Raw genomic sequence first — 14,117 nt, 5'->3', positions numbered from 1 at the left:
TGGTGAAAACAATAAGGTGTAGGCAGAGAGAAGTAGGTGCTCTAATAACAGTAAAGTAAAGAAAATGTTAAGAGAACAAGTAATTCCATACTGGAAGGAGACAATACAGATAACATTGATTTTATCAGGTGAGAAAAAGAGAAAAGATTAATCTAGGCAGAAAGGACTGGTGTGCGGGGGGTATGGCAAAAGAGGAGCCGGGTAAAGCAGATGAAGTTCAAATCACTAAAATCCTCTATGTTAGGGAATCCAGGCTGCATCTTCTAGCAGAGTAGTTTTTAACTCTGGGTCACGTGCACCTTTGAGAAACTTATTAACCTCCACAGAAACACTCATACTTACATACTGTTTTGTATATGGACCTAAGTAGAATTTTAAACGGAGAGTTTAAAATTACCTTGCTTTCAGTACATGATTTAAGCCTTCTACCTCATTAAAAAAAAAAAAAAGCCATCAAATAGGGATTCTCCCCCTCTCTACTCTTTCTACTTTCACTGTACCTAGATTTTCACCAAATCCTTCATCATTTTCTTTCCAAAACTTAAAAAAAAAAAAATGCCATCAAATAGGGATTCTCCCCCTCTCTACTCTTTCTACTTTCACTGTACCTAGATTTTCACCAAATCCTTCATCATTTTCTTTCCAAAACTTAAAAAAAAAAAAAATGCCATCAAATAGGGATTCTCCCCCTCTCTACTCTTTCTACTTTCACTGTACCTAGATTTTCACCAAATCCTTCATCATTTTCTTTCCAAAACTTAAAAAAAAAAAATGCCATCAAATAGGGATTCTCCCCCTCTTTACTCTTTCTACTTTCACTGTACCTAGATTTTCACCAAATCCTTCATCATTTTCTTTCCAAAACTTAGTTCCTTATAGACCTTGTTCTCTTCCTCCTCTCTTATGTTCTATTATTCTACTGTATCACCCAGATCAGTGATTTTTAGAATTTAACTTGTCTTTGAGTTACCCAGAGATCTTTTTTGATTCAGTGGGGTCTGAGCTGGGGCCTGAGAGTCTACAATTCTGACAAGCTCTCAGGTGATGCTGCTGCTGCTGGTCCAAGGGCTATACCTATAAGTAACAGCATACATGCATAATCATCTTTTAAAAGAAAAAAAAAAGACAAAAAATTTTAAAAACCCATAACATTTTTTCTGATTTGGCCCTGCCTTTAAGTTCTTACTAAATTCCTTGAAAGATAAGCCTGCCCCTCACTATCTCATTCTCCATTACCATTCACTATTAGCTCACAACTGTAAACGATGCAGTTTTCTATCTAGCGTTTCCTTTGATAAAACTCATTTATTTAGAATTCATCAATAACCTTTTAATTGTCAAATTCACTTGGGAGTCTCATCATATTTGAGTCCCCAAAGTCTCTTCCCTAAACCTTCAACTCTTGTAGCTTCTTTAGTACAATTCTCTTCTGGGTCTCCTGCTTCTCTGAGCGTCCTTTCTTTTCTCTGCCTCTACCTCAGTTATATCAGGATGCTGTTGTTGGCCGTCTCTACTTCCTCTCCCCGTTCTTCCAGGGTTATCTCATTCAAGCTTGTGGCTCCGGCTGTTACCTTTATGCTTGTGACTCCCAAATCTGTACCTCCATACTTTAATCTTTCTTCTGAGCCCCAGGTTTGCCTTTCCATTTGCCATCTAGAAGTCCTGCAGACACCTCAAACTCAGTTTGACAGGAAAAACAAAGGCTGAAATAATATATAAAAGTATCTTTTTTTTTCTCACTTAACATAATTCTGGAGTTTGGCAGTCCAAGGAAGATGTGGTGGCTCCATGATATCATCCATCCCAGAATCATTCTGTCTTCTGCTCTGCCATTCTCAGCATGTGGCTTCCATTCAAAAGGTCACCTTGTGATCCCAAATGATGGCTTGGCACTCTGACCACCAAGTTAGCAGTTCAGGCAGGAAGTAGGAAGAAGGGGAGAAAAAGCAAAAAAAAAAAAAAGGCAGGATGCCAGCTGTCTGTCTCTCTCTTATGGAGCTTTCCAAAAAGTTTTACCAGACTAATTCTGTTTACTTCTCATGAGCTCTCCCTAGGTAACGTAGTCTTTTAACTGGGCATGTTATTGTGCAGAAAAAAATCAAGATTCTGATACCAAGGAAAAGGGGGAATATGGATATTAGATAGGTAACCAGACATTCCCACCTAACCATTCTCACTGCTGCCCTTGTTTAAACTCAGCTCATCTCCCACATGGATTACAATAACGTCATTCTAGTTCACCCACTTGCTTTGAGTCTCTCCTCACTCTAGTCTGTCAGCTACTTGCCAGGAGTGCTACTTTTCTAAAAATAAATCTGATTGTTCCTCTACCTGGAAGTTTACTGATTCTCCAGTGCCTGGAATAACAGTCCAAACCCTTTAGCTACTTTTCAAGACCTTTGCAGTCTGCCTGGGAACTTGGCTTCTAAGCCTCACCTCTGTCACAGTGTGACTTTCTTGGGGCTCCCTGGTATGTGATACACACCCCTGTGGGTGGTACCTGTCACTCTATTCCTGTCAACAGTGACCCTACATCACCTAGCACAGTTCCTGGCACCGTCAGTTTTGGATAGATGAGTGGGTAAATGAGATAACATAGGAGGTAAAAAGAAGATCAGGCTTTTGTTTGTGAATTTTTTTTTTATGTGAGAACAACCTGGCCCTGAAAAACAGACTTGATTTCATTCTCATTGCTTATCTAAAGATATAGAATAGACTTAGAAAACAGGGACGGTTAGTTTGTGCACTGTGGATGATACCATGTTAAAATTTGTGTCCATTGTCACGTGTGTCTCCTAATGTGACCACATGCTTCATTCAGAGCTCCATCTCTGGAGTGACTGCCGCGTACAACCGAGAGCAGCTTTGGCTGGCCAATGAAGGTTTGATCACCAAGCTGCAGGCTTGCTGCCGTGGATACTTGGTTCGACAAGAATTCCGATCCAGGATGAATTTCCTGAAGAAACAGATCCCTGCCATCACCTGCATTCAGGTATTTCAGAACCTATTATACAGACAGCAAGTGGGCTTCTAGAGCAGTCACCTTGCAATTGAATGTTTAACTGTGTTTTTTTTACCTCTGACCTCTTAGTCCCTTTTTCTGACAAATACCTGTTCTCATCATTGTAATCATTGTGTTCATAATGATGTTTAATGTGGAACTGTCTGGCTCTGTGGCAGTTCTTCTTGGAGACCACATTTGTTTCTAAGACTATTACTTGTGTAAGATTTGATCCCTAAGGGAAATAACTGTGATTTTGCTTCAATGACAGAGTAGCAAAATATCATGGAAAGAATGCTAGGTTAGGAATTATGGCTCCACCACTGCCAGAGAGGGGTGAACCTCTCTAAATTTGCTTCCTCATCTGTAAAACGGGGATACTAGTATGTATCTTATCTCCCTCACCTGATTTGTTGTAAGGAACAAATAAGCGAATCTGTGTGGATACCCTCTAAAAGATGTGAAATGCTGTGCTAACATGAGAGAAATGAAAGTTAGCCAATGAGTTCTCCTGGTGGAGGCATAGCCTACTCCCTAGTTCTGTCACTGTGGGAGGTGGTTCTTTTTTAAAGCTTTACCATGAATTGCAACTGCATGATATATCTCAATGAGGTTTTTGTTTTGTTTTGTTTTGTTTTTTGTTTTTAACTTCCCCTAATCCTTGGGAGATAATCTTTCTTCTGTCATATTTGATGGTTTCAGTCGCAGTGGCGGGGATACAAACAGAAGAAGGCGTATCAAGATCGTTTAGCTTACCTGCGCTCACATAAAGATGAAGTTGTAAAGGTATGGTAGCCTGAGCAGGGTTGTGAGGTACAAATATTATATGTGCTAAGATGAAGGACTTTTCTAATTTTCAGGATCCCTTTTCCACAGATTCAGTCTCTGGCAAGGATGCATCAAGCTAGAAAGCGCTATAGAGATCGCCTACAATATTTCCGAGACCACGTAAGTATGCTTCAGTATTATGGACCAGTAGAATCAGTTTTGCTGTCTTTTTGGTGGACAAATAAACAAAGGATTTCTTCTTTTTCTTTGTTCCTTAGATAAATGACATTATCAAAATCCAGGCCTTTATTCGGGCAAACAAAGCTCGTGATGACTACAAGACTCTCAGTGAGTAATTGTGGCTCTGCAGTGAAGAGTTGAGGCAGTGGTTGAGAGCCATCAGGTTCTGGGTATTCTCCACGGATCTCTTTTGTTGTCCTGAAGGCAAGGCTTGGAGGGTTAGGGTGCCACTTGTGATTTAAGCCCCTTTGCTAACCTGTGGCTAGATGTCTTGTTGCTTGCCATTTTAGCATTTGTCATAATATAGCAATAGCATGATCAAGAAGACTGCACTTGGTGGTTGTCTTAGCATGTTTCAAAACTAAATAAATACATGTGAATAGAGCTACTTTTTCAAGACAATGCTGGTATTTCCTGAGACTTGGAACTTTTTTCTGGTAACTCTGTTCTTAGTCTGATGCATATTTTCTTTCTTTCAGTCAATGCTGAGGATCCTCCTATGATTGTGGTTCGAAAATTTGTCCACCTGCTGGATCAGAGTGACCAGGATTTTCAAGAGGAGCTTGATCTTATGAAGATGCGGGAAGAGGTTATCACCCTCATTCGTTCTAATCAGCAGCTGGAGAATGACCTCAATCTCATGGATATCAAAATTGGACTGCTAGTGAAAAATAAAATTACACTGCAGGTATGGTCCAATGCCAGCTGGGGCCACTTTGTCTGGTTTTGTTACCTCTACGTCACCCTCTCTGACTTGTGGAGAGGGTTCAGGCTGACTTTCTTCTCAGCTAATGCCATAGTTTTTTCAATAGTATATAAGAAATAATATAATAGACACAATTTTTTTCCTTGCAATTTTACTGAGATATAGTCACATACAATACAGTCATCCAAAGTGTACAATCAGTTCTTTATGGTATCATCATATAGTTGTGCATTCATCACCACAATTTTTGAACATTTTCAAAAATTACTCCAAAAAAAGTAATAAGAATAAAAGTAAAAAAGAACACCCAAAATAATCCATCCCCCCATCCTCCCCATTATAAATTTACTTTTTTGTCCCCATTTTTCTACTCATCTGTCCATATACTGGATAAAGGGAGTAGACACAATTTTAAATAGTGAAAAGAAGATAAAAATCCTCCCCAATTCCACTACCCACAGTCATCTTGAATCCTACATTTTACTTAATATTAGAGGATAAAACACTTTCCATGTGATCAAGTAGTCTAAAAGACTATTTTTGATGGCAGCATAATAATCCATTAGAAGATATACTGTGATTTCCCTCCTTTTCTCCCTATTATTTGACATTTAGGTTGTTTCTCATGTTTTCATGGTAAATAACTTTGCAGCTAATATCTCAATGTGTACTTAGCTTTTATTGTATTTAAGATTTTTTTCCTTCACATAGATTTCTAAAAGTTGATTTCCTGGGTCAGTGGACATTTTTATGCCTCATGTCCTTTAGAGGAAGTTGAAGTAGGAATGGATTTGATTGGTATACTGAAAATAGCATACAAGGAGGGGTTCTAAAATATTTAGTAGGGTTTAGCATTAGACCTTCATGCAAGTTTGCAGGTGATTAAAGACCTTCCCACAACACCCATAGTTTCATCTTGAAAAAAATCTTTCCTCTTGAAAAGTTTTTGATTTATGTATTGATTCTTGTTTATAGGATGTGGTTTCCCACAGTAAAAAACTTACCAAAAAAAATAAGGAACAGTTGTCTGACATGATGATGCTAAATAAACAGAAGGGTGGTCTCAAGGCTTTGAGCAAGGAGAAGAGAGAGAAATTGGAAGCTTATCAGCACCTGTTTTATTTATTGCAGGTAAGTGGCTTCGGGAATTAGTTATACATTTTGTTAGAAAAGTTTCTATAAGAAAACCTTACCTATAGATATCTCTGGAAGTATTTCTGATTTCCACTGAGGGATGAGTGAAGGGCTATTTATTTTTCATTAATACTTATGTGCTTTCTAATCCTTCAGGTAAAAAACTTGAATATTTTTGCTAGCCTTTATCTAGAAATTATTTATCCCTTGGTTTTATTTTAGACCAACCCCACCTATCTGGCCAAGCTGATTTTTCAGATGCCCCAGAACAAGTCCACCAAGTTCATGGACTCTGTAATCTTCACACTCTACAACTATGCATCTAACCAGCGAGAGGAGTACCTGCTCCTACGGCTCTTTAAGACAGCACTCGAGGAAGAAATTAAGTATGAACAGATTTCTGCAGGGCATGGGCCCCCATTGTATATTGTCTGTGCAGCCCACTATCATACACACTTATAGTTTGAGATTTAGGCCTGCCTGTACCTTTTTGTGATATTAGTTAGTAATGTAATTTGTGTGAAATACTCTGAAGAGGTATCCACTTTAATTATTAGTAATATAATGTGTTGATGCTTTTTAGGAGTGGGTAAAATAAGAGATTTGCTAAGTTAATTTTATATCTTCATTAAGAAAGAAGGTTTAAAAAGCTGATCTAAATATGAGGACTGCATTTTTACCAAATAAAAAGCATTATCATGACTTCCATGATTGAGTTTGCAGCAACAAGAACATCCTGTGTTGCAGAATACACTCTTTCTCCAAGTACATATGGAATATTCCCTGAAATAGACCATATGCTAGACCATAAAATAAGTCTTAATAAATAACAGAGAACTGGCATCTCAGAATATGTTCTGTGGCCACCTGGAATTATATTAGAAACAATAACAATAACAAAAAATCTAGAAAAGTCCAAGGATTTGGAAATTAAACCACAGACTACTAAATAACCCATTAAAAATTCAAAGAAGAGATCATAAGGAAAATTTAAAAATAGTCTCAAACTGAACGATGATGACGTCAAAATTTGTGGGATGCAAGTAAAGCTGTGATTAGCAAGAAATTTATAGCTCTAAATGCATATTAAAAAAAGTTTCAAATCAGTGATTTAATTTTTTTTTTAATTTTTATTTTGAAATAATTTCAGACATATAGGACAGTTGCAAATACAATACAAACCCCATACAGAGAACTCCAACACCCCCCACCCCCAGATATCCGTATCTACCAATTTGATGTTTTGCTACTTTTGCAGTACCTTTCTTTTTTTCTTTCCTTCCTTCCTTCCTTCCTTTCTCTCTTCCTCCCTCCCTCCCTCCCTCCCCCCCTTTCTTTCAACTATATCTGTTATCTTTCTATCAATTCTCTCTCTACCTATTTATCATCTTTTGAACATTTGAGAGCAGGTTGCATATATCATACTCCTTGAACTCATAACACTTCCATGTACATTTCCTATGAACAAGGATATAGTGATTTAATTTTCTATCTTAAGTAGCTAGAAAAAGAAGAACAAATTAATTCCAAAGTAATGGGATGAAAGGAAGTATTAAAACCAAGAGTAGAAGTTAGTGAAACAGAAAATCAACAAAAATAGAGAAAACCAAAAATTGGTTCTTTGAAAAGATAGTAAAATTGATAAAGCCTAGCAAGACTCATAAAGAAAAGAGAATGAAAACATGAAAATGGGGCCTGGGTGAAGGCTATATGGTGGTTCCTTATACTATTCTTGCAGATTTTCTGTATGTTTGAAATTATATAAAAATAAATTTTAAAAAATTTTGAATGTCCCATGCTGAGTGTTCAGAAATGTTGGTTGAGAGAGAGCATATACCCCTTTCTTTTTGACTGTATCTGTTTCCAGGAGACAGGATCTTTAAGTAGGAAGGATCTGGGAGGGATCTTTTAAGTTGATAGATTCTAGGATTAGTTTAAACTGAATTTGTATTTGATGTTTTATAGGTCAAAAGTAGATCAGATTCAAGAGATTGTCACAGGAAATCCTACAGTTATTAAGATGGTTGTAAGTTTCAACCGTGGTGCCCGGGGCCAAAATGCCCTGAGACAGATCTTGGCCCCAGTCGTGAAGGAGATAATGGATGATAAGTCTCTCAATATCAAAACTGACCCTGTGGATATTTACAAATCTTGGGTTAATCAGATGGAATCTCAGACAGGAGAGGCAAGGTATGGTAACCTAACATCTTTTTCTTTCTTGTTTGTATTATTTTCTCTTTTCTTTTTTTCTTTTATTATGCAGTTAATCTTTGATTTACAAATGAATAAGGAGTCAAATAGGTTTTCCTTAGAAAATTGTTCTTTAAATTGTTGACCTGGTAATGTATTCACATATTCAGCAAATATTTATTGAGAACTTACTGTGTACCAGGCATGATGCTAGGTAATGAATGAAATAGATATGTTCCCTGTTCTTTGTTCATAGTTGGGAGAGACAACAAATATACAAAAATTAAAATATATTTACAAATTGAGGAGAGTTTTATAAAGTTTCATGCAGAGTGCTGTAATGGAGAATACAGGAGGGAGCCAAGTTAGATAGGGTGGTCAGGGAAAGGCTGTCTGAGAAGGTGATATTTAATTTCACCGAGGCCTGAAGGATAAGATGGAGCCAGCTTTTCTATGAGCTAGGTGGCTTCTCCTCCTTATCTTGTCCTGGGCTGGTTTGCAGATTGGCACTGGTCCATACTTTGAGTAGTGCTGCTCTGTATCATTCTACTTCCCGTGTACCTGGAAACTAGGCAAAGGGCTTACCCTCTATTTGGAATTTTTTAGCATCTACTTTGGGTCTCAGCCCTGTTTAAGTCTGTCACAAGAGTCAGTCCATTGCTGGGTATGATGAAAAAGTTTTGTTTTTTTTTTTTGACCCACACAACTGAGACCCAAATCCTGGAATGTGGTCAGCTAACTTCAATACTTGTCTGGGGTTTTGCCTGCAACCCAGCAAATCCCTAGGTAACAGCCCCATGGACACTTGCTCAAGAGTTCTAAGTTATTTCTTCTAAGAATAAAAATAAAAGTTAAAAAAGAACACCCAAAACATCCCATCCCCCCCATTATTCATTTAATTTTTAATACCAATAACTGAGGTCAGAACCCATCCCACATGTAAGCATCACAGATCCTTGACTTGTTAAGTCCTGTGAGTTTTCCTTTATTTTACTTCCATCACCACACATGTGGCAAACTGGGACCTTGTCCCTTCCTGGGAATGTTCACCTCTGAAATCTTGGAAATTTAGTATTCTCTTCTCTGACTGCAACATTGTTTTTAGCAATTTCATTCCCTTTGTTCATTACTACTTCTTGGCCTCACTGTAAATACCAGAGTCTTAGCCCCTGCATTTCATTTTTGTTTCTCAGCTCCTTTCTGTCCTCATTTCCTTCCCAGTTAAACCTAGGCCCCCATGTTCTGTCATATCTGCTATTCTCTTGCCAATTTCTTAACTCCCTTGCCCACTAGCACAGTTCCAGCCTCCTAGATCAGTTCAGCTTTGTCATTTTCTCTCAGCCCCAAGGTTGTGCTGCTGGCTGTCTCCAGGCTTCATCCAGGCCCTCTTGTCTGCTGTTACTGTACATTTTCCTAGGTTCCAGTGTTTTGTTTCAGGACCTTCTGACTAACTCAGTGCCCTCTTGTTGAGTGATCTTGTCAGCTCCTATCGCTTCAGTCCCTATGTGTGACTGTAACTTCTCTCATCAGTGTCCAAAGGGTCACCAAGTACAATTGATTGATTGTCCTGATGTCTGTCAGATCTGTTTCCTTTTCCTGGTCCCCACTGCTGCATCCTTGTTCATGTTCTCATCATTTCTTAATCAGGCTGTGGCACCAGATTCCTTTCTCTTTCATCTGTGACTGTCCATCTTTTTTTTCCTTTCTTTATATTTGATCTTCCTGATGATTATAAGACCCTTCCTCTCCCCTTTTCCTGAGTTCAGGTGTTCCTTCCTTCTGGGAGCCCTCCTTGATTCCTGTAGTATATGGGTGCCCCCCTTCTCCATGGCCCTGTAGCACACTGTTCAACTTATTTATAGTACAACATGTTTATATTAATTATCTGTTTGTATGTCTCTCCCAACAAGAGTGTAAGTTTCTCAAAAGAATGTACCATGACTTATATATCTTTATCGTAAGTGCTTATCATAGGGCTTAGCACATTATTCACGATATCCAATACACAGTTGAAAACTGTCCTGATTCTGGCTCCGCAATGAACCAGCTCTGTGAGCGTGAGCAAGTTACCTAATCTCTCTGGGTTTTTCTGTTTATGAAAGATGGTCTCTGCCTCAAGCTGTTCCTGGCTGTTGGGCTAACATAGTTGGGAATAATCTCTGCTTTTCCAGCAAACTGCCCTATGATGTGACCCCTGAGCAGGCTCTGGCTCATGAAGAGGTCAAGACACGGCTAGATAACTCCATCAGAAACATGCGGTCCGTGACAGACAAGTTCCTTTCAGCCATCATCAGCTCCGTGGACAAAATCCCGTGAGTGCTGTCAGTTGTCTTGACCCCAGATAGAACCCAGCACGAGTGCCCTTCTGCTCCCCAACCCTTCTCACTAAGTTTTGTCCATCCCACAGTTATGGGATGCGCTTCATTGCTAAAGTGCTGAAGGACTCGTTACATGAGAAGTTTCCAGATGCTGGTGAGGATGAGCTGCTGAAGGTAAGAATCTGAAAGCCTGCAGATTCCTGTCCTTCCAATAGCCCTTTGAGGAAAAAGCTGTATGTTAATATAGACTATTAGTAAGTATCTGAGCATAGATTCTAGTAGTAGATTGCCATTGATTGTGAGTTTTTGTAAATAGTAAATGATGTCTCTCTTAGTATGAAACAGTTCCTATATAGTTTGAATGGCACACAGTCATCAAACAAGTAGAGAAAGATGGATTTTTTCTATCTTAGGATAGGTTTCTTTGAGCCCTATCTTTTCACTGAAGACTTGCTCCCTCTGCTGGTGGTCAGGTGAATAATAGCAAGCACAGTTTTTTTCTGCTAAGGCTGTTGGCTGATAACTCTCTTATTCTGCTATTCTCCTCCCCCCCCCCCTTTTTTTTTTCTTTTTTAAAAATCTGAACGCTTTTTTCTTCTCTCTCCTAGTTCTGTGCTTTCCTACAGTGAGGCCTCGATTCTAGACTTTCTGTTCAGGTGAATTAATTTTTTTTTCTTTCTTCCTGAATGAAACTCTAGGGGAAATGCTGTGACTGTCCTTGAATTCCTCTGTGGAAGAGATGTGTGTTGAGTGACTTTAATTTCAGAGGCGAAAACCTCGCCTTTGAAGTCTACAGCATGAGGATGATGGGGCTTGGACTGATTACACTATGCTAATTAGGTGATAGTTAAGGAGTTTCATTAACTACACTTGTTAGCTTTTTATAATGAAAGCCCACCTACCCAAAAATACAAAGTGCATGTGGATGACAGCAGCCTTGTTTTGCTGTTGTGATATAGGAACAAAAGATGCCCTGAAATACTCATACTTAAAGTCTATCACTTTTATCTTCTAAATCTGCCCTTTCATTAGTTACTGGCAGTGAATTTCACTTCTGTTCTTTTTTTTTTTTTCCTTCTCCTTGCATCCAACAAAGGGATTTTGAGCATTTTAGTTCCAGGCCTTGAGAGAAATTGTGTGTGCATGTTTGCATGTGTGTGTGTATAGTTTTTTTTATTTTTTCCTCACAGGATTGAATTTTCTGGTTTTGTTTTCTAGCAAAGTCATCTGTGGCCTCCTCGGTGGTGTGGTTTTTGACACCTGTCTTTCTGCTGCTTCTGTTCCTAGATCATCGGTAACTTGCTCTACTATCGATACATGAATCCAGCCATTGTGGCTCCTGACGCCTTTGACATCATTGACTTGTCCGCTGGAGGCCAGCTTACCACAGACCAGCGCCGGAATCTGGGCTCCATTGCAAAGATGCTCCAGCATGCAGCCTCCAATAAAATGTTTCTGGGAGACAATGCTCATTTAAGCATCATTAATGAATATCTTTCCCAGTCCTACCAGAAATTCAGGTAAAGGGAAAGTTATAAGGTATTTGAAAGATTCTGTGGGTGTGTTTTGATTTCTGAGGGGAAAGAGATGTTGGGAAGATTAAAGATTAAATACCACTCCTAGATTTCCCTGGACTGCCATATTGTAGGATGCATGTTTGATGTACTCAGAGCTCCAAGGGATGATGAATACATTCTGAAGGGGATTTTTGAGCTATTAAAATGTATTCATGTTAAATATATAGTACTTAACATAAAAACAGTGGTTATGCCTTAGGCTCATATTACTTTGTAACCAGAGAAGAATTGAAGAGTGATTTTAATATTTGTAAATTAACATTCAATTTTTACTTCAGTGCCTCAGGGCATTGTCTTAGAGATAAAGTTGGTTTTCGTAACAGTACAGGGATCTGAGAACAGTACACGTGTTTTAAATGATGGTTAAATGGGTCTTTTGAGTAAAACTAAAAATAGGTGGGGGGAGAAGTTATTTAGAACCAACATCCCAAGGCTGTCAAGCACAGTGGACTTGCAACAAGCACAATAGAATTAACTGTCTTGACTGGGTATTTGTTTGAAATTATTGCTTGAGAGATTGTGAGATTTCTTCTCACAAACTTCTCATGCATGTATCATTTATTGGGGATGGGGGGGTAAATCTTGTGGTTATTTTCAGACGGTTTTTCCAAGCTGCTTGCGATGTCCCAGAGCTTCAGGACAAATTTAATGTGGATGAGTACTCTGATTTAGTGACCCTCACCAAACCAGTTATCTACATTTCCATTGGTGAAATCATCAACACCCACACAGTAAGTATTTCCTTTAATTACTTAATGACATTGCTCTGTCCTTAATTGCCTTCCCCATCACTGCTCACCATCTCTGGAGGTCAATTATCTCACCTTCCTTTGATCTTACCTATACCACATCTGCCTTGTTGTTTCTCTTCCTTTGCTTATTATTTTAAAACAATATCTACTGCTAAGTTTCTCAAAGTGATCCCCAGGCCCTCTGCATTGGAATTATCTGGGCCAATTGTTAAAAGTGAAGTTTCCCAGACCCCATCCCAGGCCTACTGAATCAGAATCTTTAGGGGTGTGTTCTGCTGGGAGCACTGATCGGGTAGCTTGATAGAAACTATTTTTACTGTTCCTTCTTTTTACCTTGGCCCTCTGTACTCTTTTTTACTCACATGATATAGAATACCAGCTTCTTTTCTGTGTTGCATTGGAGTGATTTTCCCTTGGGTGTTCCCTTTTTCTTCAAAGTCTTCTTATTCACTCCTTTCCTTTTTGGGGGGCTTAAAGAACAGGCAGTGAGGACATATGTAAAATGTAAATGAAGTTTCAGGTATTTTCATTTCTGAGGATATTGACTGGAATAATAGCATCTGGAAGGTTTTGTTGAGTGCTTCTAAGATAATGATAGCTTTGATCTGGTGCCCTTTTCTCTTGATTAAGAGGTACTGTACCCTGGGAACATTAAGTGAAACTATGAACGTGAGTTATTTGAACTAGTAGTAGAGCATTTAGATGACAGGATATTGAAGTCTGTGGGTTTCCTTGTTTTTACTTAGGGTACATTTGAACCCTTTATGGCCATGGGGTTAAAAGAATGCCCTTATTTCCTTTCCCTACATGATAACATATGTCATTCAATAGAGACCAGTTTGATTCTTTCTGAATTATGTTTATATTGTTTCCTTGGGTTAGTTTGCTGAGGATTGGCTTCTCAGTTCTTTCACTGTCGGAGCTCAGCCTTGTGAGCTGAGATAGGGGTAAATGGAATTAATTGTGGATGTTTGATGCAGCTCCTCTTAGATCACCAGGATGCCATTGCTCCAGAGCACAATGATCCGATCCATGAGCTGCTGGATGACCTTGGGGAAGTGCCCACCATCGAGTCCCTCATAGGTAAAGTTCTGCCTTAACTGCCCAGAAAGTGAGGGAGGAACATGACAGAGGAGTGCTATGAGTGGCACCCTCTCTGTTTCTGCACTATACCGAGTTCTGGATGTACATCGGGGAACAAAACAGACATGATCCCTGCCTGTGAGGAGCTTAAGTTCAGTGGAAGAGTTAACTTTAAATGAATATACTTAAATAATCATATAATTAGAAGTTATGATAAGCCCTATAAAGGATTTGAACAGGGTACTTTGAGAGATAATTGTAATTTTATACTCTTGAAATAATTTATCAAACATGTATGAAGTTTTTTTTTTTTTTATGGCTCCTTTGTCTTGTCTCATTTGGGGTGAT

The 14,117-nt window shown here is 38.7% G+C and overlaps 1 protein-coding gene across 1 annotated transcript in view; it reads left to right on the top strand.

Annotated features, from left to right (window-relative positions):
• IQGAP1 (IQ motif containing GTPase activating protein 1) overlaps positions 1–14,117 on the top strand; it is a 111,794-nt gene that overhangs the window by 83,837 nt on the left and 13,840 nt on the right. The window contains exons 19-31 of the mRNA XM_037833110.1: positions 2,822–2,992; positions 3,704–3,787; positions 3,878–3,949; positions 4,048–4,117; positions 4,489–4,697; positions 5,691–5,846; positions 6,072–6,235; positions 7,815–8,039; positions 10,211–10,351; positions 10,447–10,531; positions 11,645–11,877; positions 12,533–12,665; positions 13,667–13,769. Of these exons, the coding sequence (XP_037689038.1) occupies positions 2,822–2,992; positions 3,704–3,787; positions 3,878–3,949; positions 4,048–4,117; positions 4,489–4,697; positions 5,691–5,846; positions 6,072–6,235; positions 7,815–8,039; positions 10,211–10,351; positions 10,447–10,531; positions 11,645–11,877; positions 12,533–12,665; positions 13,667–13,769 (1,846 nt within the window). The remainder of the gene's footprint in view (positions 1–2,821; positions 2,993–3,703; positions 3,788–3,877; positions 3,950–4,047; positions 4,118–4,488; positions 4,698–5,690; positions 5,847–6,071; positions 6,236–7,814; positions 8,040–10,210; positions 10,352–10,446; positions 10,532–11,644; positions 11,878–12,532; positions 12,666–13,666; positions 13,770–14,117) is intronic.

This window comes from Choloepus didactylus, chromosome 4 (genome assembly GCF_015220235.1).
Source record: "Choloepus didactylus isolate mChoDid1 chromosome 4, mChoDid1.pri, whole genome shotgun sequence".
Classification (NCBI taxonomy): domain Eukaryota; kingdom Metazoa; phylum Chordata; class Mammalia; order Pilosa; family Megalonychidae; genus Choloepus; species Choloepus didactylus.
The sequence above is the reverse complement of the archived record's forward strand: the minus strand, read 5'-3'. Positions and strand labels throughout refer to the sequence as shown.